We start from the raw sequence: 26,027 nt of genomic DNA, 5'->3' as shown, positions 1-26,027 counted from the left end.
CACGCTGCCCAAGCCGCGCACCCCCGCCCCACAGCCGCCCAAGCAGCAGCTCATCTGGCACAGTGCGGCCGTTAGAACGGGCGCATCCTTGCGCACCCCGTGCGCCCCGCAGCCACGAGAGGGGCCGGCGCCGCCGCCGCCGCGGCTGCCGCCGCCGCCGCCGCCTCCCCAGCTCCAGGGCCCCGCCCGTCCCCGGCCCGCCCCGCCCCGGCCCGGCCCTGGCCCTAGCCCCGGCGGGCGCCCCCCGCGGCGCTGCCCCGCCCCCGCCGGCCCGCGCCGCCCCGGGCCCCGGCCCGCCGCGCGGCCGCCGGCCCACCTGGCGCAGCGCCGCCCTCGGAGCCCGCGCACCGGCGCACACCCGCGCACCCCGCGCACCTCCCGGCTGCAGGAGGGCCCAGCGCCGCCGCCTGCCCACTCCCAGGGCCCGGCCCGCCCCGGCGTCCGTGCTCTCGGGGCGGACTCCCGGCCCTCGGCGCTCTCCCGCCCGGCGATGGCCCTGCTCGGATACTTCTTATTCCTCTACGGCCTGGAGCAGGCGCTGGGCAGCTACCCGATCTGGTGGTGAGTCTCCCTCGCGTTCGCCTTGGTCTCGCTCCGAGAGGCCCCCAGCCTCCGTCCCCTCGGGCAGGGCCCCACGGTGGCCCGGAGCCCGCGCCCTGCCCCTTCGGCTCCGGGGGCGCGGGCAGGCTGTTTTCCTTGGCGGCCACTTTCGACCTGTTGGGGCCAGGGCTGGGACGCGGGTGTCGGAGCTTCCGGGGACATTGGTGTCCCGGGCCTAGAGGTTCCCCCCGGCGTCCGAAGGGGCGCAGCGGCTGGGGAGAGGTAGGAACAGGGTACGCACAGATGGCACCAAGGGCCAGGGTGCCTAGGGCCAAAGGACGCGGGGGAGGGCCAGCGGGTGCAGCTCGGGGGAGAGGGAGACGTTCCTTGAGTACCGTATGTTACGCACACGCACACCTTAAAACAAAGTCGGTGAGACAAGACCAAACAGCTTGGGGCAGCGCAGTTATGTAAGGACAGCGGGACCCGCCGCCCCAAGTCCCTGCCGCCTCTCGGGCTGACTTCGTGTGGGTGGGTGTCGGGGGAGCCCTCTCCGAGGCCCCTCTCTGCAGCGGGAGGCAAAGGGGGGCTGCCGCGGAACAGAGACAAGGCATCCAGTTCGAAGGTTCTTGGGTGAGGCCCACGTTTGAGAAGAATGGGGGCTGCCTCCTCTCCGCAGAGGAGGCCCGCTTCAGTGAGACCCTTGGAAATCTGACGATGGGAACGCAGATAAATCGAAGGGAGGCGCCCGCGGGGCCACTACACAAATATCAGGGGGCTGGGAGAGTGGGGGGCAGTCAGGGTGTCTAATGTGACCGAGCCCCCACCGGCGAAGGTCACCCGGCTGGGGGACGGGGGGAAGCGGGGGAGTCGGTGTGCGGGGTTGCGCTCTGAGAAGCCCACGATCTGACCAACATAGCCGGGGGGGATGCAGCCAGAAGACCCGGAGTCGGAGAGCAGACTCCCCACACACATGCTTGCGGGGGCGCGCGCGCGTACACGCACACACAGGAACCTTCTCCGACGGCTTGCCGGGAATCATAATAATTACGCCGAGGGGAAGGAGGGGAGAACCGAGCGAGCTGAAGTACATCTAATCCGATAATAATTTTTCTCGTCGACATGGTTCAGGAGCATGGGCGCCCGGGTGGGGACGCAGGTCCAGACGCAGCCAGGCGGGGCGGGAAGGGAGGGGAGGCCGGGGCTGGTCCAGGGACCTGGAGAGGCGGTTGGGCCGCACCTCGGGGACCCTGGCCGCCCGGACCGGCGCGCGCCGCACCTGCAGCGCCCTGTCGCCTTGGGGCGCGGGCAGGGCCCCAGTGCCTGCGGCCGCGAGGACACTGACGCCCGCCCGGCCGGTCGCGGGGAGCCGGGAGGCATGTCCGCGAGAGCGCAGCGGCCGCCGGCTTCCGCGCAGGCTTCTAATTAGAACCCGCCGCCGCCGCCGCGTTCCTGGGCGCAAGAGGAAGCGCCCTTCGCCCCCGCGCTGCTCCCGAAAGGAAGGGCCCTGCCCCCAGCCTCCTGGCTACGCCAGACCTCGGGATCTCTGTCCTGTTGGCCCTGAGGCTCCCTGGCCTTGACCTCCCCCGACACACACAGGTATGCACCTGGGCCACTTGTGTCCCTGTGAACGGACCCGCACATGCTCGGAGGTAACTCCTCGTTTTCCAGGTCCGTTGGGAAGGGCCCTTCGGCTCTGCAATCCACCCAAGTAAGAGTCTAGAGCAGCCCCTTGGCCCCATGGAGAAGCGGTGCCATGGAACCCCCACTCAGTGATTCTGTTTCCTTCGGGAACGGTGTCTAGCAGATAGGACTTCAGGGCCCACTGGGGAGGGCGGTTTGCCCTCCTCCGTGCCGCAGACCAGCTGGATGGAAAGGAGCCATGTCCCCACAGCTCATGCAGGCAGAGTACACAGGAGGGCTCACAGAGAAGCCTACCTGTTTCCTAGCAGGGGAAGGCCTCTCCATCCTCAAGCCCTACCTGGCGGAGCCTCCCACCGCTGCTCCTCCTTCCACTGCCCTCCCTTTCCCCCTTGGGGCCAGGGACCCTCTCTTTATAACTTCTCACCTTCACACCCAGCCTCCCTAATTGGCTGTTCTGTTTCATCCTCCCTCCCCCAGACAAAGCTGGGGGGGGGCCTTCTCCCCACACCTTGCATATAAAAGTGAAAGTAACGGGGGCCTTTTCACCTGCGGGAGCACCGCTGGCAACAGTGAGGAAACAGCCCAAATCGGGAGTAATTAGGCTCTTGAAGTTGGTGTGTCTCCCAGTGGGAGGGGGCAGGGGGAGGGGTTGGCGCTGCTGGCAGCTGCCCGTCGGGAATTCCAAGGGCCACCCGCTCCCCTGCTCCCCTGCTCCCCGCTCCCTTTGCCAAGGGAAACGTCCCTCGCCCTGCCAGGGCAGGTCCCAGCCAAGCCTCAGAGAGACATACACACAATCCCAAGACCCCTGTGTAGACAGTGAAACTTGGGGGCCCCTCCTGCAGCAGATGAGGGGGTCCCCAGAGAAGGGACCAGAGAGGCCACAGATAGGCGTGTGGTGGGTCCCTCCCCTGTCCCCCAGGAAGGCAGGCCACGCAGGAAGGCCCCTGGGAACACAGGATGGCAGCAGGGTCAAGGGGACACACTGAGCACTGGGAACAGAACCCAGTAGGCTCCAGGGCTCCTGTAGCATGGTCTGAGCCCCTCCTTCTGTGTCTGAGTCTGGACTGAGAGCACCTAGTAACCCCCTGGGCCTTGCCTGGGCCCTGCAGGCCAAGCTGGCTTCTGTCCTGCCCACCCCCCCCTTGCTCCCCCCACCGGGCAGCTCTGCCCCATTCCTACCTTTTCCTGCCCCTTCTGGCCCTCATCTCCTCTGCTGCTCTGGACTTACACTGTCCAGAGTGTAAGTCCACCCTCACTGCTCTGGACTTACAGCTGCCTGTCCCCTTGCCAGTCGCAGCCGGACTCCAGGCTCCCCAGCACAGAGTGTAGATGTTGCCTGGGCTGACCCAAGACCTACCCCTGCAAGGTCACCCCAGGTCAGATCTGCAGCCTGGGCCGTGCTCCCCATGCACTGCTTCCTGTTCTTGCCCTCCCTACCACCTTCTGCATAGGTCCTCACTAGTAGAGGACTCCCAGCTAAGAGACAGGGCCTGGCCCCAGGCCCTACTTGCTCCCACCTCCCAGAACCTCCTCTCTGCCTGGCCCTCCCCCAAACCATGCCACCCCACTGCCCCCCACTGTTTGTGGGGTGCAGATGCACCTCGAGTTCTCGGGATGGGGGTGTGCCCTTGTGGCCCCAGCCCCAAGGGGGCGAGGGGGAAGGGAGAGCTGCTGTGGTGAGGGCTTACCTGTGTCGGGTGACTCTGACCTGATCTTCTCAGAGAGCAGGGGCCCGTGCATGAGACTCCCCACCCCACCCCTGCCCAGCTGCCCTGCCCCCAGTGAGTCTGCACCCCTATGCCCCTCCTCAGGGCAGCCCCGCTCCCTCTGCCTGCCTGTCTGTGTCTGTCTCTGTCTCCATGTCTCTGTCTCCCTGTGTCTCTCTGCATCCCAGAGGCTGGTGGGGACAGCAGTTAGGTCACAGGACCAGAGGACTTCAGACTGCAGGTTACCCTTCTGGTGCTGGCAGAGCTCCGGATGCTAGCAGCCACGTCCCCCCACAGAGCAACCCATGGCCACTCTTGTATCAGGGACATGGTCAGAACACCGGCTTCCCAGAACCACCAGGCAGGCAGGCTTCATCTTTGTCCCTCCAGATCACAGCGCACCTGTCTCCCCCACCCCTCCGGGTCCCCCTGGCCTGGCTGCCCACACTCTCAAGACCATGTCTCCCAGCCCCCTGGGTCCCTGCTTCTCACTGGACTCGCTCATTCGTAAGATGATTTTCTGTGGCATCTGCACAACCCTGCTAGAGTCCTTTGTGGCAGGCGGGAGGACCAGGCAGCTAACACAATCGGGGAAGAAACAGTCTCCCTTAGCAAAGGGCTATAAAGCCACACTTCCTATGGTGGGTCCTGCGTGCAGACTAGGCCTGCACTGCGGCAGGTGCCCTGTCCCAGTCCCAGCATGGGAAAGCAGAGCTGTCCTGGGACCATTGTCCATGAAGAAATAGGAATAGAAGCAGAAGACAGGGAACGCTTGGGTGTGACATGGTGTTCTGTGTTTTGTCGTGTAACCTCTTTACATACTTTGTCATACTGGATTGGGAACCTATAAACCCCGAAACCCATGTTGTGAGGTCAAGACACACCTTTACGTCAGCCAGCCGGCCTGAGCAGGGACCTCCCCGCAGACCACCAACCCTCCACGGGCTGGCCACATGGAGAGTTTGCATCTGCCCCTTGTAAGCTCAGTAGAAGGACCGAGAAGACTCGGGAGGCAGATGTGGGCTCTGGGTCGGGTTCCTGAAGGTGACAGGAAACCCACATGGTGCTGAGAGGTGGTGAGTACCCCGTCATGGCCGGAGGCAGAAGCGGTGCCCCAAGAAGGCACAGGCTGCAGAGGCCCCAGGCCCTGACCCTCCCTTTGCAGAGCCAGGAGGAGGCTGGTGCCTACATCCCATGAGGGGTCTGTCAGACCCCTGGTCCTCCTGTCAGCCCTGCAGCTGCTCAGCAAGACCCCGCCCCCAGCAAAGGAATGAGTGAGGAAGGAGTGAGTGAGGAATGAATGATGGTGTCTCTCCTGTGAAGCACAGAGCCTGGCAGGAGGGACAGGAGGACACAGCGGAGCATGCCTGCTCCCCGGGCTGAGCTCCCTGGTCTGGGGCCAGGTCCCCACGACACATGGGGCAGCAGAGCCTTGGTTTCCCTCCCAGCCTCCCCAGCTGATACCCTGGAGGTGTCTCGCGCTTTGGCGCGTCCACATTCCTTCCCAAACGAAACGTGCCGCTGCCGCCCAGGGAACCGGGCAAATGCATGGCCGCGGGCACAGGAGCCTCTGCCCACCTGCCAGGACTCGCTTGAAGTATGTGTCAGTAATCCCAGCTCAGCCGGTGGGGCAGCACAGGCGTAAGGGGGCTGTGGGGGGGGGGGCAGCACATGCCCTCTGGGGCCCAGGGTGCACCAGATCCCAGGAGGGTTGTTTCAGGCCGCCAGGGGTAGGAGCCTGGAGGCCCGGGCCCTCCCTGTGGGTCCCCCATCAGAGGCTGGAGAGAGAAAGAGCCCTGGGAGGGTGGGGGGCAGGCAGGTTGGCACCCTTGCTGGAGCCCTTGGCCCCTGTCTGGAAGGACAGAGTCCGCCCATCCTGCTGGGCAGCCTTCTACCCACAGGACCACCAGCCAGCCCCGCACTCAGGGCTTCGGTCTGGGGACGGGAGCCCCATGTCACCATGAGACCTCAGACCTTGTCCCCAAGGGGGACCAGCCTGGGCCCTCCTCTGCCAAGACCCCGGGAGGTGGGTGGACCCTGACCTCCCTGCTCCCCTGGGGCCTGCGTGCAGCTCTGTGCCCACTCTGTGTCCCTGAAGGACAAGATGGGGGTCTTGCCCCATGGGTGTAGCACCTCGTGGCCTAAGAGTAAGAGGACACACAGGAAGAGGGGGCAAGCTTCTCTGGGGCCTAGAGCAGGCAGCTGGCAGGGCTGTGGGTGCCAGGCACCAAGTGGAGCAGGCCCTCGGCCCAGCCCCCTGCCCACCTGCCCCTGCCAGCCAAGGTTCTACCCACAGAACCCCTCTTCCTGTGAGAACAGCCTGAAGTAGCCCCGGTGTGGCCACAGGGAGGGCAGAGCAGTACCCACATCCCACGGGAGCCCCACACCTTCTGAGAATTGCTGCCACGGAAACTGAACCAGGTCCACAGACACCTAAGAGCCAGCCGCCCCGTTGAGACCTGGGGGAACAGTGCCCAGGTGTCCCCTCCATCTGTGGCTCTGTGCCCAGGAGCCAGGCCAGAGGGCCACCTCCAGCCCTTCACCGCACAGTCACGGTGAAGCCCCGGTGATGATGGCTACCAGCCTGGGTCCTGGGCACCTCCTTCCCTTGCATGTTTCAGCCGGCACCTCCACTCCACCTTGAGTGAGATGGCCTGGCACTGTGCCTGCAGGGTGCTCCCGGGGAGGGAGAAAACCATTAGAACCAGCAGGCAGTGGGTGTGGCTTACATGGATGAAGCCACAGGCTGGGGCTGGAGTCGGGACCACTCTCCGGGCTGAGGATGTGCAGGCTCCGGGTGGAAGATGATGACCTGCATCCCCCACACATATCCTGGGGTGACAGCAGTGCCATGCACAGAGGTGGAACCTGCCTGCCTCGCCTCCCGGCTGCAAGTGGTCAGCACGTCGGGCCTTCTCCCAGGCCCCAGGCGAGACCACAGCCCCAGCTCCAGATGTGGGCCACCCTGCTGTGTGGACTCTTGGGTCTCTCTGGGCTGGGACTCTGGGGCTGGGGCTCAGAGGGCGATGGGGGGGTATGTCTGGAGGGCTAGTGTGCTCTGGGCTTGCGGGGTGCCCAGCGAGGCGTCCAGCCCAGCGTGGGCAGAGGATGCCAGTGCAAGCACCTTCTGGGACAGCACTCTGCTCTGTGGAGAAGTGCACTGGATTCCTCACCGGCTGAGTCACCACGCCAGGTGCAGGGTTAGGAAGTGGGTGCAGCAAGGGTGGGGCGGGCCTGCTTCCCCAGACCCGCAGGACCCCCGCCCTAGGGACTACAGGCCCCTGCCATGCTCTCCCTACAGCCATCGAGAAGGGTCCGACCTCACCATGACCCAGACAGATGGATGATGGCTACAAGCCCCAGTCCCACATCCCCTCGAGGGAGTGGCCCAAAGCCAGGGCCTCCCATCCCTCTCTGGGACCGTGGGACACCTGGGAAGCCTGTGAGGCAGAGGGGGCGCCGGCGGGACTGACCCGAAACTCAGTGTGGGCTCCGAAGGGTTTGTGAGGCCTGGTCTGCGCTGGGACACCGTCCAGTGACCTCCCTGCCGGTATAGGTCAGGAGGCTCTGCATCCGCCTCCATGGGGCCTGGGAGCGAGCAGCCCCCATGCAGCATCACCCTTCCACCCTCTGGAGGGACTCTGGGGGTGTCAGTGGGGTCATGGGACACAAAGGGTCCTAATGCAGCCGGCCAGGGGCAGGCGCAGGCTGCCCACTCACACTGACCCCCAAGACCTGTCAGTAATGGACCTGGGGCTATATGGGGCCTGGGAGACTTGTGGAGCTTGGGGTTGCTGGTGCTGGCCACAGGACACACCAGGGACTTGTCACAGACCCACGTTTGTGGCCCTAGAGTTGTGTACAGCACCCTGACCCCCACAGCGACAGTGTTAGTAGGTGGGGTCCCACAACAGGAGTGGTATCCCTAGAAGGAGAACAAGACCACTGCTCTATGAACAACAAGAATGCCAGCCGGGTGTCCTCACCTGAGCCCAGATGCCCGGTCCAGGAGGTCCCAAGGGCTCCATCCACAAGGCCATGTGGGTTGGAGCCAGTCAGGGAGTGGCCAGCTGAGCCCACAGCCACACAGGTGACACAGCGGGGCAGGGCGGGGAAGATTGTAGGCAGAGGCAGGAGCCTGGATGGGGAAGTCGCCAGCTGCACAAGGGACAGGCCGCAGACAGGGGAGGGGAGTGGTGGGGGGACACGGCATGGGGACAGGGGGGCAACGTGGGGGCGGAGGGAGGCGCGCCACAAGGAGGTTGGGCAGGAGAGGGATGGGAGGCAGGGGAGGGGTGGGACGGGAGCTGGGGGAGGCCAGAAGGAGTGGCGTAGGAGGGCGGGGCCTCGGGGTGGGGTGGGGTCAGGGGAGGAGCGGTGGGGGCAGGTGGGGCTCATCACCCGGACCCAGGAGGAGCACAGGAGGGGCGCACAGAGGCCGCAGGGGACCGTGGGGTCAGGGGCTGGACCCTCAGCCCAGCAGGGAGGCCCATCCCTGGGGCAGCAGCCAGGAGGGCCAGTAGTGGCCAGAATGGGGTCTAGGCTGCCTGACTAGTGGCCGCGCTGGAGGGCTTCCGGCGGCTCATGCCCACCGTGGGCTGTGCTCGCACGTCTGGGCAGCTCAGGTCCAGCAGGCCCCCATGTCTCTGACTTGTGCGCCCAGCACGGGCCGTGCTAGGAAGGCACACGTGTGGTAGCGTGATAGGATTCAGTGACCCGGATTCCAGTCTGTAAGCATGTCCTGTCATCCTGGACTAGGGAGACATCCTGACATCCTGGACATCCTGACATCCTGGGGCTAGGCAGAGTCCAGGCCTGGTGGGGCCTCCTTCCCAGGGTTCAGCACCACATGTCCCCTCCTGGAAGGTCCTGAGCAGGCTTGGTGCTCTGGGGGCCCCTCAGGACAGGGAGAGATGGCCCTTGTTGGCACCCCCGGGGCAGCAGCTGGAGCAATGGCGACCAAGGGCACAGTCACCCACAGAAGGCAGAGAGCTGGCGTCTCAGGCTGGGACCCTGCGTAGCCATGGTGTGCCCTCCCTCCTTGGCTCTTTGCTGCATGTCTGTGTCGGTCCCATGGCCTCCAATGGTTCTGCTTGGCCAGGGAAGTCTTGTCTGCCCTCCACCTGTCCCCAGCCTGTGGGGCTCACATTGTAGGGTGGTACCTGCTGTAGGCCAGGGACCGTCCCTACGGTGATGTCCTTTCCTCGGCACATGACTCTGGAGCCCAGTCAGCACTCAGGACACAGGGGCAATGGCACCCTTCCCTTCCTCCATGCCTCCCATCCCTGTCAAAACCCGTGGATGGGCCTGTGCATCACCATCCCCCAGAGGTGGCCCTTGCAGCCGCAGCCCCTCTGCTTGGAGCCCCTCCCTGACATCCTGTCCTGCGCCTGGCCTCTCCCCAAGGACCCCCACTTGCTCCCATAGGGATGTGGGAGGAGGGAGCGCAGACTGTGGTTTTCCCAGTGCTGTCGGGCTGGGGTATCTACCTTCTGTTTAGGAATTTGGGTCCTGGGGGTGTGGGGGAATAGTGCACAGTTTGGATTTTCCCCGGCTTTGTTGACACGTGACAGCATGTGAAGGTGCATGTCGTGATGACCTGATACGTGTATGTTATCCGTGATCCCCACGGTAAGGCTGGTGAGCACCAGCTGGACTTTTTGTGTAATTTTTCTTTACTGGCTCCGTTGTGCCTTTGAGGCCAAGCTACAGCCAGTGTCCCGACCAGCCCCCTCGACCTCTTCTGGCCCACAACATTGGCCCCCTAGCCTCCGGCTCACCTCTCTCCTCAGGCAGGATCTGCAGCACCCAGGCCCCTTTGGGCACCTGGCTCTGGGACACAGGAACATCTCCGAAGCCACTCATGGGGCTGGGGGGTCAGGCATCGGGACTGGAGTGGGTGTGAGAAGAGCCCAGCCAGGGTTGGTGGGGACAGGAACAGCTGAGATGGCCTGGCTTCTGTCTCTAGGAGGTGGGGTGGTGGCGAGCTGGGGCCTGCCCAGGAGGAGGGCCGTCCAGGTGGAGGTGCTGGGGTGCAGGGCACGCAGGAGCTGACTCAGCACTGGGAACAGGGGCTGGGAGCCTGGAAGTCCCCACCTGGTGGATGGCTGGGACCACGAAGAAAACCAGCCTGCTCTTCCCTGCTGTGACCTGGACCCTGAGGGCCCCCCAAGCCGGGCTCTGCGCTCCCTGCTGCATGTGTGGGGCTCTGGGCTCACCTGCACCCCTGCCAGCCCCCGCGCAGGACAAGTCTGGAGCCAGGGAGCCAGCCCCTCTGCACTGACTACGTGATCTTTCTTTCCCATCCTTTTGAGTCTCCACGTCAACAAGCACCGTCAGCCAAGAGAGAAATGATCACATGCGTGGACTTCCTTCTGGGTCAGCTCTCCATCCCCTCAGGGGTGGAGTGGGGCTGAGACAAGAGGAGGGAGGCATGGAGGGAGCCCCCCAGGAGCCAGGCCCCCGGGAAGCCGTGACAGGAGACCCCCCCCAACCCTGCGCCATCCCGGAATGTCCTGCCGCCAGACACAGGGCCTGGCCAGGAACATCCGTGGGCCCACCTCTCCTTGCCCGGTCATCCCACAGCCAACCACCTACCCTTGCATCTCCCAGTCTCACACCCCTGAGTATGCGGGCTGGCTTGCCAGGAGAGTTCCACGTTGCAGGACCCCAATGAGGCCTCTTGGCTCACAGAGTAGAGGAGACCAAGGAGCCCGGGGAAGGCTGACGGGAGTGACCCAGATCATACTCCCATGCAAACTGGAACCATTGGCCCCAGCCTCGCCCCACCAGCCATCCCCCAAAGCCCCTGTCCTGGGGCTTCTGGATGCTTGAAGTTGCATTGGCCTGGCCCCATAGTCACCTCCCTGGCCTGGTGTGGCCTCCAGGACCGGCCATGGCAGCCCTATCTCTGTTGGAGGCAGAAAGGAGTATGGCGAGTGACCAGCCAGGCCACCTGGAGGGAGGCAGGCATGGACTCTTATCTGGAAAAGCCATAGAAGCTGCAGAAGAATCCCGAACTCCACCACCTCCAGACCCTGCCCAGTGCTGGCCCTCACTAGGCCACCCAGCTAGCGCTTCTCAGGGACCCTCCCCCTGGGTCCCTGCATTCATTAGAGGGGTGTCGCTCCAACTGCTCCTGCCACCTGTTCCAGGTCACAGCTGGTCATGCAGTGTGGGGAGGGGGTACGCGGCCTGGGTCGGTGTGTTGCCTGGAGCACTGGGCCAGGAGTCCTCAGCATTGGTCTGTGCTGGGCAGATGTCCGAGGAGAGACTAGCAGGGTTCAGTTCCAGGAAGACCTCATGGGGGAGGCAGATGCCTGGTGTTGGCCTGGTGGGGGCAGAGCCTTCCACATGTGGCCCATGCATCAGGCCATAGTTCCTGGGGCCATGACAGGGGCAGCTTGGGGGGTGAAGGCCTTTCACCTGGCGGGGCGCTCTGGACATTCTGAAGGACAGTGGGGCTGGGGGATTGCCCTGTGTGTACAGGCTCTCGGCAGGAGCTCCAGCCAGAGTCACAGCAGGTCGCAGAGAGTTGATGCGGCCAGTCGCCCCCCACACTGTCTCACTGCCTCCCCGGACCCCTCTGCCCCTCCCTGTGCTCCAGCCCAGGGGGGCCCATCTGCTCAACCCAGATGCCTCACTTCAGCCCACTGGCCCCCAAGGTTAGAGAACCCTGATTCGGGCTTGTACTCCTGCCACCTCCCCACCCACGCGTAGCCCACGGCACGGCTTCCCTCTCATGCTGCCACCCTCCTGCTCTGCTGGTCCACGGAGAAGTGCAGGGGCAGCCCCTGTGGTCTCCACTCAGAGCTGTCCCTGTAGGTCAGGAGAGGGGAGCAAGGCCCAGACCACAGGATCTTTTGTAGAGAAGTGAGGCCCCACCGGTGGGTGAGGCGGGGACATGGTCTTTCTGGAAACTGCGGCAGTCACAGGACGGTGGAGCAGGTGTGGAGGAAACGTGGGGAGCATTGGTCTGGCCTGGCACCCAGAACTCATCAGGGTCTGCAAGTAGGAAAGGAATCAGCCAGGGAACAACCCCGTTAAGGAGGAACCAGCCCCACCAACCCAGGCTACGCCGGGGACACACACTCGCTCGGGAGTGGGGAGGTCTCCAGTGTCCTACACGAGGTCAGGTCTGGCTGGGGCGGCTCGTCAAGGCACCAGAGTGTGGACAAATGGAACTCATGGGGACCGTCAGAGGGCTGGGGGTTAGATACTGGGGCCTGTGTGGGAGAGACCCACAATGTCAGGAGCATGGTCTAAGGGCGTGGATGATCAGGGACACAGGCCCACTGCCTCCAGGAAGGCGGCCTGACTCACACACCTGGCTGCAAGGTGCGGTGTAGTCCTGGGGAAAGACGGGCTTTAATTTTTAAGAGATGTTCTTGAGCAGGAGGAGGGGAAGGCTAGGAGATGGTGGACGTGGTGGCATGCCCAGGAATGTGGGGAACCACACGCCGTTGGGGGGTTTGGCCAGAAGAGCATGCACAGAGGAGGGAACCGCCCACGCCCCAGCTGGCTTCTGCAGCAAGGCAGAACTGCTGCAGAGGGAAGGCCAGGAGGGTGACCTGCCCAGGGGCAGGGGGCTGCAGGGGGATGGGGAGATGAACCTGTGTCGGTGGAGAGACCGCTGATGGGGATGAAGGTGCAGGGAGGTGGGGTAGCAGCCCGGGGCCTGCAGGGTGGGCAGGGAAAGCCACCGGAGCCAGATTCTAGAAGAACAGCAATGAGGAAGCTCCAAATGCTGCAGGGCTGGGCTGGGAGCCTCCAGGCAGGCTGGCCTAGAAGATTTTGGGGAAGGAGGGCAGAAGGATGATAGCATCTCCTTTCTCTGGACGTCCAGAGGGTAGGCTGGTTTCTCTGACGGTGAATCCCCATGTCCAGCAGCTCTTACCACAGCTGGATGAAACCGGGTTAGACTCCGGGTAGGACTTACCTAAGGACTTACTCTGTGTGAAAACACAGAGGCAGGGCTGCTGAAGAACCCAGAAGCCTCTGTTCCTCCTTCTCGCTAGGAGCTTAACCTCCTAGGGCCACCAGAAGAGCCTCTGGGGGTCCAGCAGAGGCTAACACAGCTGGCATGGACTTGGTTTCTCCCCACAAACAAAGGAGACACAGGCCTTCCATCTGGAGGCCACCAGACCAAGTATCGACCACACGGAGACCTTCTTCAGGGGCTGAGGGGCTGCTCTGCATCTCCGCCCAGGGCCTGGGATGCAGCACACCCAGCAGCCGCGGCTGAGGAGACAAATGGGCTCTCCAGGCTGGAAGAGGAGAGTGCCAGGGAGACAGGCTACGGGTGGCACTGGACAGGGCATCCACAGGGGCAGGACTTGGGGTCACATGGGGGAGCGGGGGAGCTTGTCCATGGCGGCTGTATATGAGATAACCTGGGGGCAGGTGGGGTGGTGGGGGTGTCCATGGGTGGTGGGATCCACCATTACCCAGGGGAGAGGGCAGGGGGCATCCACAGGCAGCGATATCCGGGGTCCCATGGGGGAGTGGGTGGGGGCGTCCACAGGGGACAGGATCTGGGGTCACCTGGGAGGCAGGTGGGGGGTCCACAGCAGTGGGACCCACTATCACCAGGGGAGCCGGCTGGAGTTACAGCTTGTCACCCATCTGGTTGTGGAAGCTCTTTCCTATAGGTCCACAAAAGGACCTGGCACCTCTTCCTTGAAATCAAGGTGGAATTACATACAGTTAAATGGACATGGTTTGGTCACTCCAGACACATAAACATGTGCATGACTACCAGCCTCATGCATCACAGAGCCCTCCCATCACCCTGCCCCGCGCAGCCCTGAGAACTTCCACAGGGACTGGGAAGTCCTATTTCTAACCAGCCACCTCGGTAGCTGTGGCCTTTTTGGCTGATGGACTGAAAAACCAAATTTCTCTCTCTCGTTTGCTGTTCCACGTAATTTAAATGTCACAGGTGCGTGCAGTGAGTGGGAACAATGACAGGAGATGTTTCCTCCCATGCCTTCCCCTCAGGCAGTCTCCAGCCTGAGCTCAGGAGGACCCTGCGCCCTGGCTTCTGCCCCATCTCCAGCTCCCGCACCTGCAATGCAGTCAGCGGGGGTTTGCGGGGGGAGGCGGGGGACACCAGCTTTCCACTCTTGCTCCTGTGTGCGGACATGGCTGGCGGCTGCCTGATCCCCATGCTGTGGTCATCCCCTGATGGGTTGGCTGCTGCCCGGGCTGTTGGGCCACGGTCACTCCCTCCACCAAGCTAACTGGTCTCCTCCTCCCCAGGTCACTGGCCATCGGGCCACAGTATTCATCCCTGGGCACTCAGCCCATCCTGTGTGCCAGCATCCCTGGCCTGGTCCCCAAGCAGCTGCGCTTCTGCCGGAACTATGTGGAGATCATGCCCAGTGTGGCGGAGGGCGTGAAGATCAGCATCCAGGAGTGTCAGCACCAGTTCCGCGGCCGCCGCTGGAATTGTACCACTGTGGACAACAGCCTGGCCATCTTTGGCCCTGTGCTGGACAGAGGTACGTGGGCGCGCTCGCCAGTCTTCAGGGACAGGTGGCAAGCTGGACATGGGTGCTGCAGGTGCAAGCAGTGCCCTTCAGGATCAGGGGCCACTCCACCTGGGTCCGCAGCGCTGTGTCCCTGATGCTCTGCCTGGGAACAGCATCACGGGGAGCTCCGCCAGCTTTGCAGACCTCATTCTCTGGCCATCTCCCACGCTCACCCATCCTGGGGGGCTCCTGGAGCTGGGAATTCTATAGTTTCATGGAAAGAGTCCTCCTGTGTCCCCTTCCCCAGGAGAAATTGTGCTGTTCCAGGGGGACAGGCTTCCCACAGGACCCAGACCTTCAGGACATCTTGCAGAGAAAATACAATTAAAAAAAAAAAAAACAGGGGTAGGGGAGGGTAGATGCACACCTCAGGAATTGCCCAGGGTGCTAGGGGCAGGGTTTTACTTTAGGAAGAGCTAGAAGTTGAGGGTTGGGCGTGGGTGAACTTGGGGTGAAAAGTAGATTTTCACCAAAGAGAGTGGTTTCACAACATCTGCAAATCAGAGGGCATCATGGCCATGTGCCTGGCTGGTCTCTGCTCTCTCCCATTCAGTGGGAAACCTGAAGGTGGCCTCTGCAATATGGTGGCTGCGGAGGGAGAAAGGCACCTTACTCTCAGCAGGATGGTTTCAGGGTTGGTACACATGCTGCAGGTTTCAGCTCCTCCTGCCTTCTCCCGGGGGGAATAGTATTCCTCTGTGTAGACCCACTGCATTTTATAATGCATTCATTCGTTGCTGGCAGACATTTGGCTTATGTCCACCTTGTGGCTGCTGTGAACAGAGCTGCTGTGGACATTTTTGTACAAGTATCTGTTTGAATACCTGTTCTCAAACCTTTGGCATATATTCCTAGCAGTGCAATTGTTCTGTGTAAGATCTGGGGAAAACACCACAGTTTTCCACAGGGGCTGCATTGTCTTACATTTCCACAAGCAATGCTTGAGGGTTCCAGTTTCTCCACATCCTCACCACCGTGTAATTTCTGCCTGTTTTTTTATCCTTCCAGTGGATATGAAGGGATATCTCGTGGTTTTTATTCGTGTGTCCCTTGTGACTGATAATGGTGAGCATCTTTTCGTGGGCTGGTTGGTCATCCATATGTCTTCTCTGGAGAAACACCTATTCATATTCTTTGCCCAATTTTTTCTAAAGGATTTATTTATGCATTTGAGAGAGAGCGCACATGGAAGGGAAAGGCAGAGGGAGATAGAATCTTTTTTTTTTAAGATTTTATTTATTTATTTGACAGAGAGAAATCACAAGTAGATGGAGAGGCAGGCAGAGAGAGAGAGAGAGGGAAGCAGGCTCCCCGCTGAGCAGAGAGCCCGATGTGGGACTCGATCCCAGGACCCTGAGATCATGACCTGAGCCGAAGGCAGCGGCTTAACCCACTGAGCCACCCAGGCGCCCGGGAGATAGAATCTTAAACAGACTCTACACTGAGCACAGAGCCCAATTTGGGCTCAATCCCAGGACCCTGAAATCATGACCTGACCCAAAACCTGGGCAATGGATGCCCAGATAACTGTGTTACCCAGGCAACCCTGCCCAGTTCTTAATTGGGGTGCTTGTCTTTTTGTTGTTGAATTGTCAGAGCTCTTTATATGTTCTAGATGCTGCATTTTCTATCAGATCCATGATCTGGAAATAATTTCTCCCATTGTATAGGTGGTCTTTTCATTGTCATGACAGTGTCCTAGAATGCACAAAAGTTTTAAATTTTGTTAGAGTCCAATTTATCTACTGAAACATCATATTAAAGTAAGCACTGCCTAATCTAGGGTTACAAAGACTTGAACCTATGTTTTCTTCTAAGAGTTTTATACTTTAATCTTTTACATTTAATCTTTCATTTATAGGGAATAAATTTTTGTGTATGGTGTGAGGTCAGGGTCCAACTTCATTCTTTTGCATGTGGAAATCCAGTTATTTCAATACCATCTGTTGTTGAACAGATTATTTTTTCCCCAATGAATGGTCTTAGTGCCCTTGTCAAAAATCAACTGGCCATGGATGTGTAGATTTGTTTCTTGACTCAGTGCCAGTCATTTGTCTATATGATCATTGTTTTGCTAATTCCACACTATTTTGATGGCTCTATACTATGTTTTGAACTCAGGAAGTGCCAATCAAATCCTCCATTCTGGGTTTCCTTTACAAGATTGTTTTGGCAATTTGGGACCCTTGTAATTCTGTATGAATTTTAGAATCAATTTCTCCATGTCTGTGAAAAGGGCTTTTGGGGGCGAAGAAAAGGCTTTTGGGATTGTTATGGGCATTACATTCATTTAATCTATGAACATGGGATGACTTTCTGTTTATTGAGGTCCTCCTTGGTTTCTTCCAGCAATGTTTTTTTGTTTTTTTTGGTTTTTTTTTTAGTTTTCAGCATATGTCTTGTACTTCCCTCACTAATGCATTTCTAAGTAATTTTTTCCTTCTTGATGCTATTGTAAATGAAATTGTTCTCTTACTTTCTTTTTTGGACTATTCATTGCTACTATATAAAATACAAATAATTTTTGTTTTGATCCTGTATTTTTCAACTTTGCTTAATTTGGGGGTAGCTCCGAGAGGTTTTTTGTAGGTTCCTTCAGGTTTTCTATATAGAGTATCATGTCACCTATGAATGGTGACAGTTTTACTTCTTCCTGTCCAATTTGTACACCCTTGATATCTTCTTCTTGCCTGATTGTTCTACTGCTTCCAGCACTATGTTAAGTAGCAGTGGTGAAAGAGGTCACCCTTGTCTTGTTCCTGATCCTAGGGAGAAACGTTTCAGTCTTTCACTATCAACTAAGTGGGTTGCTGTGGGTTTTCCAAAACTGCCTTTTATCAGGTTGAGGAAATTCATTTCTATAACTCATCTGTTGAATTTTTGTATCCTGCAAGGATGTTGGGTTATAGCAAATGCTTTTTCTGCTCCAATTAAGATGCCCATGCAGTTTTATTCCTTCATTCTCTTAACTTGATGTGTTATTATTGGTTGATTTTCCTACACTGAAGAACCCTTGCATTCTTGGGATAAATCCCCATTGGTCATGGTCAATAATCCCTTTAACATGCTGGAGGATTTGGTTTGCAAGCATTTTGTTGAGGATTTCTGCATCGATATTTCCAAGGACATTGGTTTGTAGTTCTCTTTCCCTGTTGAGTCTTTGTCTCACTTTGGTATCAGGGCAACACTGGCTCAGAGAATGAGTTAGGAAATATTTCTTGCTCTTCCGCTTTTTGTAAGAGCTTGAGAAGGATTGGTGTTGATTCTTCTTTAATTGTTTGGTAGGATCCACCAGTGAAGGTTTGGTTTCTCTGGAGGTTTTAAATTACCGGTTTGATCTCATTACTTGTTATAGGTCTGTTCAGATGTTCTATTTCTTCTTAAGTCAGTTCTGATGTGTGTGTGTGTGTGTGTGTGTGTGTGTGTGTGTGTGTGTGTCTGTGTGTGTGTGTAGGAATGTATCCATTTCATCTAGGTCAATGTTACATTTTGGAAGGATAGTCCAAAGGTAAAATTCTTGGTTGGGAATGTTTTCCTTCAGTACCCGGAATATATCATCCCACTGCCACCTGATTCTGGTTTCTGATGAGAAATTGTCTGCTAATATCATGCAGAACCCTTTGTACATGACAAATTGCCTCTCTCACTGTTTTAAAAATTCTCTTTTTCTCTGTCCTTTTTTTTTTTTTTTTTTTTTTTTTTTTAGTATATGTGCTGCCAAAGCAAGCACTTTCTCTCTCTATGTTTATCCAACTTGAAGTTTATTGAGCTTCCTGGAAATAATGATTCAAGTGCTTTATCAAATTTTAACATTTTTGGTCATTATTTCTTCAAATATTCTTTCTGACTCTCTCTCTTCTATCCTCTCCTGGGACACCTACAGTGTGGTGTTTGTTGCTACACTTGATGGTGTCCCACAGGTCTGTTCATTTTTCTTCATTCCTTTTTCTTTCTGCTACTCAGACTGCATAATTGCAGTTGAACTATCTTCAGGGTCACCAATTCTTTCTTCTGCTGCTCAGCTTTGCTGTTGAGAACCTTTATCAAATATTTTGTTTCAGTTATCATACTTGTCAGCACCACAATTTCTATTTGGCTACTTTTTGTAATTTCTATCTCTTTACTGATATTCTCTCTTCATTGAGATTTTGTTCTCCTGGTTTCTTTTATTATTTTTGACCATATTTAGGATGGGTGATTTAGTCTTTGTCTGGTACATCCAATATTTGCACTTCATTGGGCTACTTTCTGTTAATTTCTTTCTTTTGTGAAAGGCCTGTACTTCTTTGTGTCTTTGTATACCTTGTAATTTTTTGTTGATATCTGTGCCTTTTGATCATTATAAGATGGTCATGCAAGAAATCAAAATCTTTCCCCTCCTCAGAGTTTAGTGTGCTTACTGTGGGCGGTAGTTGCTTGTTTGTTTAGTGACTTGTCTTTAGCTTGTGGTCAGCCAACGATTTGGCAAAAATTTCCTTAATGTCTTGGAGGGGGAAAAAGGAAACAAAGGAAAGAAAGAAAAGTCCTCTAGTCTTTGCAGATTGGCTGTGTCATGAAGTGAAGGCTTCCAACATCAGCTAGTCTGCCCACAGCCCTGCCTTAGCCTTCACTTCCTGCCTGCACTGGGCCTGATGATCAGCTGTGGACAGAAGCTTACAATCTCTCCTGAGCATGCTCTCTGCCCTTGGCATGAACATGACTTTAACTCTCCTGGTACACACAGCAGCTTTTCAAACCCTTAACCCCACAAAGCAACTTTCCCCAACACTTTTCCCCCACATGGCCGCTATAATTTTTTGTTCCACCTGGCAGCACTTGCTCATTTGATTTTCAGTGTCACTTTAGGTTAGCCACTGTTCAATCCTGAGAGAGTTCTGAGGTAGGCATCAGTTTTTCAAGTCAAACAGAAAATTTCTTGAGGAGCAACATATACTCTGCTCCCTCTGGAACTATCCACCCACATGGGAAAAATACACACTGCCACCTCAAGACTTCTCTAGGCCAGGAAGGGTGGTGTGACCAGGTGAAAATGCCTCCAAGATCTTAGAACTTGTCAGAGACACCTTTTCTTGATTCAGCATTTGCTTGGTTTCTAAAAACCTTGAACTCCCTTCCAGGGCTCTGACAGTTTGCATGTTTCTGTGGAGGAATGGGCCCTTGGAGCTCCTCATTTGGCCATTTTGCCAGTGCCACTCCATACCACCTTCTCCAAACTGTCCTCAGAGTCCATGCAGTGCCACATTCTGTTAGAGGAGGCAATTACAAAGGCCCGCTTGGGTTCTAAGGTAGGGGACCCAGACCCCACCCCTCAGGACATACCGAGGTACCCTAGGGAGACAAACTCAGTAAGGATAGAACTCACTGGTTCAGCTGCCTCTGGAATGCAGAGGAAGGGGCAAGAGATGTCTGGCAGGAAGAGACACTGGCCCCTAGGACTGTTGGTGTGCATGGAGGGGAAGATAGCTGAGGAGGGGTTCTGAGAATGAAACCAAGCATTGCATGGAGAGTTGACAGTGACAGATTACATTTTTTCAAGTGCCTGAGGCTCCCCCACTTAAGGTGGTCATATCCATGCCCACAGGCCATGTAGGGAAGGGAGGGGGATCACACCATGTGACCTTGACTAGTGAGTCAGTTGACTTCCTGGAGTGTAAGCATCCCTGTTTATAAAATGGGAGACTAATTGCCACTCAGCTGGGGTAATTACATGGTAGTCCCCACAAGGACAGCTGCTGCCATGTGTGGGAAGAGTTAGGGTCACAGGACACTGTGGTATATCAGCTATGTGAGGGTCTGCATGTGTGTATGTGTGTTTGTGAGTGTGTGTGGTATGGTGTGCATGAATGTGTGTGTGCATCTGTGTGGTGGGTGGGTGTACATGTGTGGTATATGCATATGTGTGCATAAGTGTATGTGAGCGAATATACACATTTATCTGCACAGGTGTGTGTGCACACATGTGAACACACTCGTGTGGTGTGATTGCCATCCATATAAGTCCTCTGCTGTGCCAGTGGTGTTGTGGCCTAAGGAGGCATGTCCATCAGGCCCCTAGACACCCCTGAAGGCTTCCTGCTTCCCCAGGTGAGAAGAAGTGTCAGGGACTTCAGGAAGGACACAGAAGCCTGACCTACTTGAAGAGGCTGCCAGCTGGGTGGTGGAGGAAGGCAGTGTCAGGCAGGGTCCACCCCACCTGGAAGCCAGGGAAGGAAGCGTGGGCTTACTTCTAGGCTCTACTCTGCCCCATGGTCTACATGTCTGTTCTCTGCCTGTTCTGCTGTACAGCTGGAAATCAGGAGGTGTGAGTCCTCTGACTTTGTTCTGCTTTTTCAAGACTGTCTTCACTATCCAGGACCCCTCGCCATTCTGTATGGATTTTAGGATCAGCTCATCAGTTTCTGCAAAAACAAAAGCTTGCATGTTTAGTGTGTGTTGAATCTGCAGATCACCTTGGGGAATATTGCCATTATGATATTAAGCCACCCAATCCATGAACATGGGATGTCTTTCCATGTATTTAGGCTTTTTTCAATGACATTGGGCAATTGTCAGCATACAAACCTTGTACTTCATTTGCCAAATCTATTCCAAGTATTTTACTCTTTTTTGATGCTGTTGTAAGTGGAATTGTTTCCTTAATTTCACTTTTGGATTGTTTATTGCTGGTGCATAGAAAAGCATGATTGGTTTCTATTGTCAAGCTCATACTCTGTAATGTTGCTGAAGGTTTATCAGTTCTGATGGATGTTCTGTGCATTCCATAGGATTTTCATATTGTTGACTAACAGGACCAGTTTTCCTTCTTCCCTCCAATCTGGATACCCTTTCTTTCTTTTTCTTGTTCCTTGCCTGGCTGGAGCCTCTGGGACAATGTTGGGTGGCAGTGAGCAGAATGGGCACCCCTGATTTCCTCCTGATCTCAGGAGTGGCTTTCAGTCTTTTACCAGTGGGTATACAGTTCTTAACTTTTAAAGATCCAGGTGTCAGGGTCTTCATTCATATCAATGAATACATGACATGGGAGAATTTTGATATGATGTAACTCTCAATTCTTTGATTATTTTCTGAATTATATATGACAAAAATCACATAATAATCTACTATCAAAAAGTTTAAAAATCTGTCCACTCATGTCTCAGTTGGGTCCTCCTTTCACTCTGTGGAAAACAAGGAGTTGGCGATGACCTGATTTGCACAGAGCTCCGTGGCCCAGTTGTTATCAACATGGCCTGGAAGCCTGTGTGTCCCTACCTGGGAAAAGTGGGAGATGGTGGGTGTAGGGGTGCAGGCAGGGAGAAAGGGAGGGTGCCTTGGAACCACCCATGTTGTCCAAGGATCCTGCCCCATTTCCATGCACCCTCTTGGGATACACAAACCTGACTTGGAGACCGCTGGGGTAAGCCATCATTCCCACTAGGATGCAGCCTCACATTCCCTGGCTACAAGCTCTGTCCTTTCCCCCTATGTTCATACATTGGGCTGCATCATCTCAGAGCCCAACTCACAACCCTCCAGGTATGCTCAGACACAATCTCCTCAGTCAGGGTGACCTTCAAGGGCCCTTGGCCTCTGCACCCAGTCCTGCTGCTCTGCCCTTTCGCATGACCACCACCCCCTCCACGGGCACTCTCCTGGGGACTTATCCACCCCCCGCCTGCCTAAAACCTCACTGCTGCACACAGACTTCCCTGCCCATGCAGAGCTGCCTGCCTCTGCGCGCCATCCTCACTGCTCCCCACAGTCTGAAACTGGATCAGCTCCTGCAATCCTCGTTCCCTCTGTTCAGCCCTATTCCCAGGCCCCAGAGCAGCTCCAAGTTTCCTGACTCTGTGCCCACCATCACTCTCCCAGGACAAGCACCAGGCCCTGAAGTGTGCCCTCACGTCCGCTGGGGTCCCCTGTCACACACAGCAGATGCACAGCGGGTGTGTCCAGCATGAAGGCAAGGCGGCTGCTAGGGCACTGCCAAGAGTTTGCTCTGGTGCTTCAGAAAGAGGTGCCAAGCAGACAGGTGGCCTTCCCAGGGGAGGTGGTGCCTGAGCTAGATCTCCAAAGCTGCTGTTCTCTCTTTCTTAGAACATGTGTATGGTGCTGTCTGGGGCTGCGCTGAGTGTTTTACACATAGCAAGAGCTTGGACATAACACACTTCCAGCAAACTGCTGCTCTAGTTGCAAGTGAGGACGCTGGGGAGTGGTACAGGGGTGCAGAGGTGAGGCCGGGACTCCTGTGTGGGAGTCTGCAGGGTGCCGAGTATACCTGGTGGGGTTGAGAGGAGAGCAGAGCTCTCTGCTGGGCACAGCAGGCCCACCGGGGCCTAGGGAGTGGGCACCCAGGGAGCAGACAATCCCCTGTCTTCTGGGCTATGGTCTCAGAGAGCCCCTGTCCTCCCCTGCACCTCCTTATTCCTCAAAAGCCTGAGTCCTGGCCCCTCTCCTGCAAGGTGTCCACTTATACCTATGTCCTCCATGTTCCCACCCCTACAACTCCATGACCCGCAGGTCCACTCCCCTGTGTCCCTTCCCCCCATCCATTCCCCCACGACCCCCATGTCGCCTCCCTGTATGCACACTCTTTTCTCTGCCCTCTGTTGCCTCTGCCCCTCCTGTCTGTCCCCTCTGCCCTCAGCCTTCTCCCATTTCTGCCTGGTGAAAATTGTCTCAGCCCCCAGGCTCTCACCACTTGGCTTTAATGGGAAGAGAAGGGCCCCTGTCCCCCTTGCCCACTGCAGGGCTGAGAAATGGCGGAATTCATTGTGGCCCAAGAGTTGAATGGCCCTCGATGAAGGAGCTGTCAGGTGCCCGAGAGAATCCAGCTCTGGGAAGCCATTGTGGAGCACCCCCCACCCCCTGCTCGCCCGGCTGCGCCTGTGGTAATCAATCTGATTGGATTAGGGTCAGGGCAACCCTAATCGTGTCAGAGGTCACCCCGGCTTTGTGGCAGGGTCCACAGGGTGTCTGGCCACCCCTGCTGAGGCGGCCTCTTGAACAGAGCTTAATACTGCCCAGCCAAGGGAGGAGAGGGGCCCAGCCGTGTGTGGACGTTTACACGTGTGTGTGTGCGTGTGCGCTCACGCGCGCACATGCACACATGAGAGGCTGGCTGGCCAGCTTGGGGCTTGGGGCTGGCTCGTTGGGGTAGACCTCTGGAAGCCGCCGCTGCAGAACACAGGGCTGGGCGCTAGACGTGAGTCCAGGCTGGGAGGAAAGGCCCTCTGCCCTTGCTCCAAAAGGCAGCAGGCTGATGTAACTTGCATCATGGGGCAGAAAGCATTTGAAGAATTTGGAGTGCATGGCAGCTATCTGTCCCTCCAGGCAGGCCCCCAGGCACCTGAAGGGCCTGCTTTCCCCAAGAGCAGGCCAACACCTCCTCTTGACACCCCCCGTTCCGGAGGTGAGGGGGTGGGGAAGACCCAGGGCAGGCAAGACTGGTCCCAGGGCTCTGTCTGGTCCCAGGGCTCCGGGCCCCAGCAGACAGACCCACTGCCAGCCTGAAGAAGGCCCAGCCAGGATGTGCCCCTAAGGGAGCTCAGGGGCCACCGTGGCCCACGTCCAGGCCCATGGGCTTTTGGGCAGCATGTAGCCGCAGGAAGAGGGATGTGGATCCATGCAGCCTCTCCCCGCAGCACCCCAGCAGGGCAGGGCACTGAGTGCAGGCCCTGACCCCCAACCTGCATTGTCCACTCCCTCAGAGCCCTGGAGCCACAGGGCTGTACTCCCTCCACTACCCGTGGGGTCTCAGTGCTGGAGAGATGCTGGGCCTGTCCCTCTGCAACAGGGAGCAGGTGTCCCTCGCAGTATGTGGGGAGAGGGTTTCACTGCCCGTGCAGAGAGATGGGCTAACCCTAGCGGGGGGTCTACTCCTGGACCTCACCCCAGTGGACAGCTGAGTTGGGGTCCCAGTCCTGATCCCTACTGCAGGACTCCCTGAGTCTCTGGGGCGGGGTTCGCTGGTGTCAATCAAGCTTTCAGCAGGGCTGTGCCCTCCCCCAGACAGTGGCCTTCCTTTGCAGCCCCCTGCCACTGTCCTTGGTCAGTCCCCTTGAGGGCCTGCCCTGCGGAGGAGTTCACTGGGACCGGCTGCACTGGGACCCTCCTGAAAGAGCCCCTCCCCGGGCCGGGCTTCCGGGGGGTGGTCTGTAGGCGCCCTGTGTGTCGGGGGGGCCAGGACGGCACAGGCCGCAGGCCTCAGGGCTTGGGAGGGCAGCGAAGGGGACGCAGGCCCCGGGGGAAGCGGCGTCCGGAATCCAGGTTGCGACCCCTGACCCCCGTCCGAAAGTGTGTCGGTTCCAGGCGGCTGCGGGGGCGCGGCCAGGCTCGGGCCTCCCCGCTTATCATTAACTCTGCCTGGCGGGGAGGTGGGGTGGGGGGGGGGGGTGTAAGGGGCCAGGAGAGACCCCGGCGGCGCCCCGCGGCGCCCGGCTCGGAGCACAATGTCCCGGCGACCAGGACAAGATTAAGCACAGGGGAGGCGCGGGGCCGCGGGCGGTTCACACGCCCTCGGGAGAGCCGCGCGCCGCCGCGTGTGAATAGCGCGCTCCCCCGCGCCGCAGGCCCCTCGGCAGTGCATACCTCCCGGTTGCTATGACTGGCGGGCCACGGCCTAATCGCCGACCAGGGGGAAGCTCATATAGAATATCGCGGGCCATTGTGGGCCTAACGCGGCGTGACAGTGCCGCACAAAGGCGGGTTCATTAGCCCCAGCGGGTGACCGGGACGCCGGCCGCGCGGTGCCAGGGGCCGCGGCCGCCGCGGGGCGCGGGCGGCATTCCGCTCCCAGGGTTCCGCCTTTGTGCGGGGCGCGGCCGGGGGTGGACCGACGCCGCCACCGCCGCCTCCCCTCCCGGACTCTGCCAGCTCTGGGGCCGCAGATGCCGGGCGTCCTCCTGGGGCCGAGCCCCGGGCTTCGGCCTTCCTTCGGCAGCTCCGCGCTGGGGACCCCGAGGGCGGAGGGAGCGCCAGCTTGCAGAAAGTTCTGGAAAAGCCTTCCCCATCTCCCCGGCCAGCATTTGCGGGCCTCTGCACCCGCGAGAGCTGCCCAGCTCTTCGCCCCTGCTTCTGCAGCCGCCTCCTTCCACCCCTCCCTGCCCAGCAGGAGTGCGATGGGAGGCCCCAGAGAGGCTGAGGCCACCCTGTCGTCGGGGTTGCGTGTGTGCGGGGCTGCCACATGCTGAGAGCACCCCTAGGATGCTCTAGGAGCGGTGGGCAGGCGCGCAGAGAAGCCTGGGGGCTTGGTATCCGCAGGAGCCCAGAGCCCGGAAGGCCCATCCAGCCTTGGGCACTGCAGCTGCCACAGGAGCGTGCTCTTTGCTCAGAAAGGCTCCGGGCCAGCAGGGCTGGCCTGTAGGACTGGGGACTTACTCCCACATGCCTTGGGGGAGGGCAGCCACAGCAGCCACAGCCCGGATGTCCAGCCAGCCTCCTTGCAAGGTGCTGGGGAAGAAAGGGCTGCAGACTGGAAACCCCCGCCCTGGCCAGGGCCCTGTGGTTACCCCGCAAAACCATGGAGGCCAAAGAAGGGGCTCCACAGAGGAAGGAGAGCGTGCCCCACCCCCGCCCTTGACAACCCTCTGCAGACCTGAGGCTGCAGTGGCCTCAGTGTCATGTA

At 58.1% G+C, this 26,027-nt stretch overlaps 1 protein-coding gene across 1 annotated transcript in view; it reads left to right on the top strand.

Moving 5' to 3' along the window:
* The first annotated feature begins 295 nt into the window (after positions 1-295).
* The window catches only part of WNT3A (Wnt family member 3A), a 42,048-nt gene continuing 16,316 nt past the window's right edge, over positions 296-26,027 (top strand). Inside the window, exons 1-2 of the mRNA XM_082724054.1 lie at positions 296-561; positions 14,151-14,392. Coding sequence (XP_082580180.1) covers positions 491-561; positions 14,151-14,392 — 313 coding nt within the window. The 5' untranslated portion in view covers positions 296-490. The remainder of the gene's footprint in view (positions 562-14,150; positions 14,393-26,027) is intronic.

Source organism: Mustela nivalis (genome assembly GCF_964662115.1).
Source record: "Mustela nivalis genome assembly, chromosome: 3".
Taxonomy (NCBI): domain Eukaryota; kingdom Metazoa; phylum Chordata; class Mammalia; order Carnivora; family Mustelidae; genus Mustela; species Mustela nivalis.
Note: the sequence above shows the minus strand (reverse complement) of the source record. Positions and strands in the feature narration are given on the sequence as shown.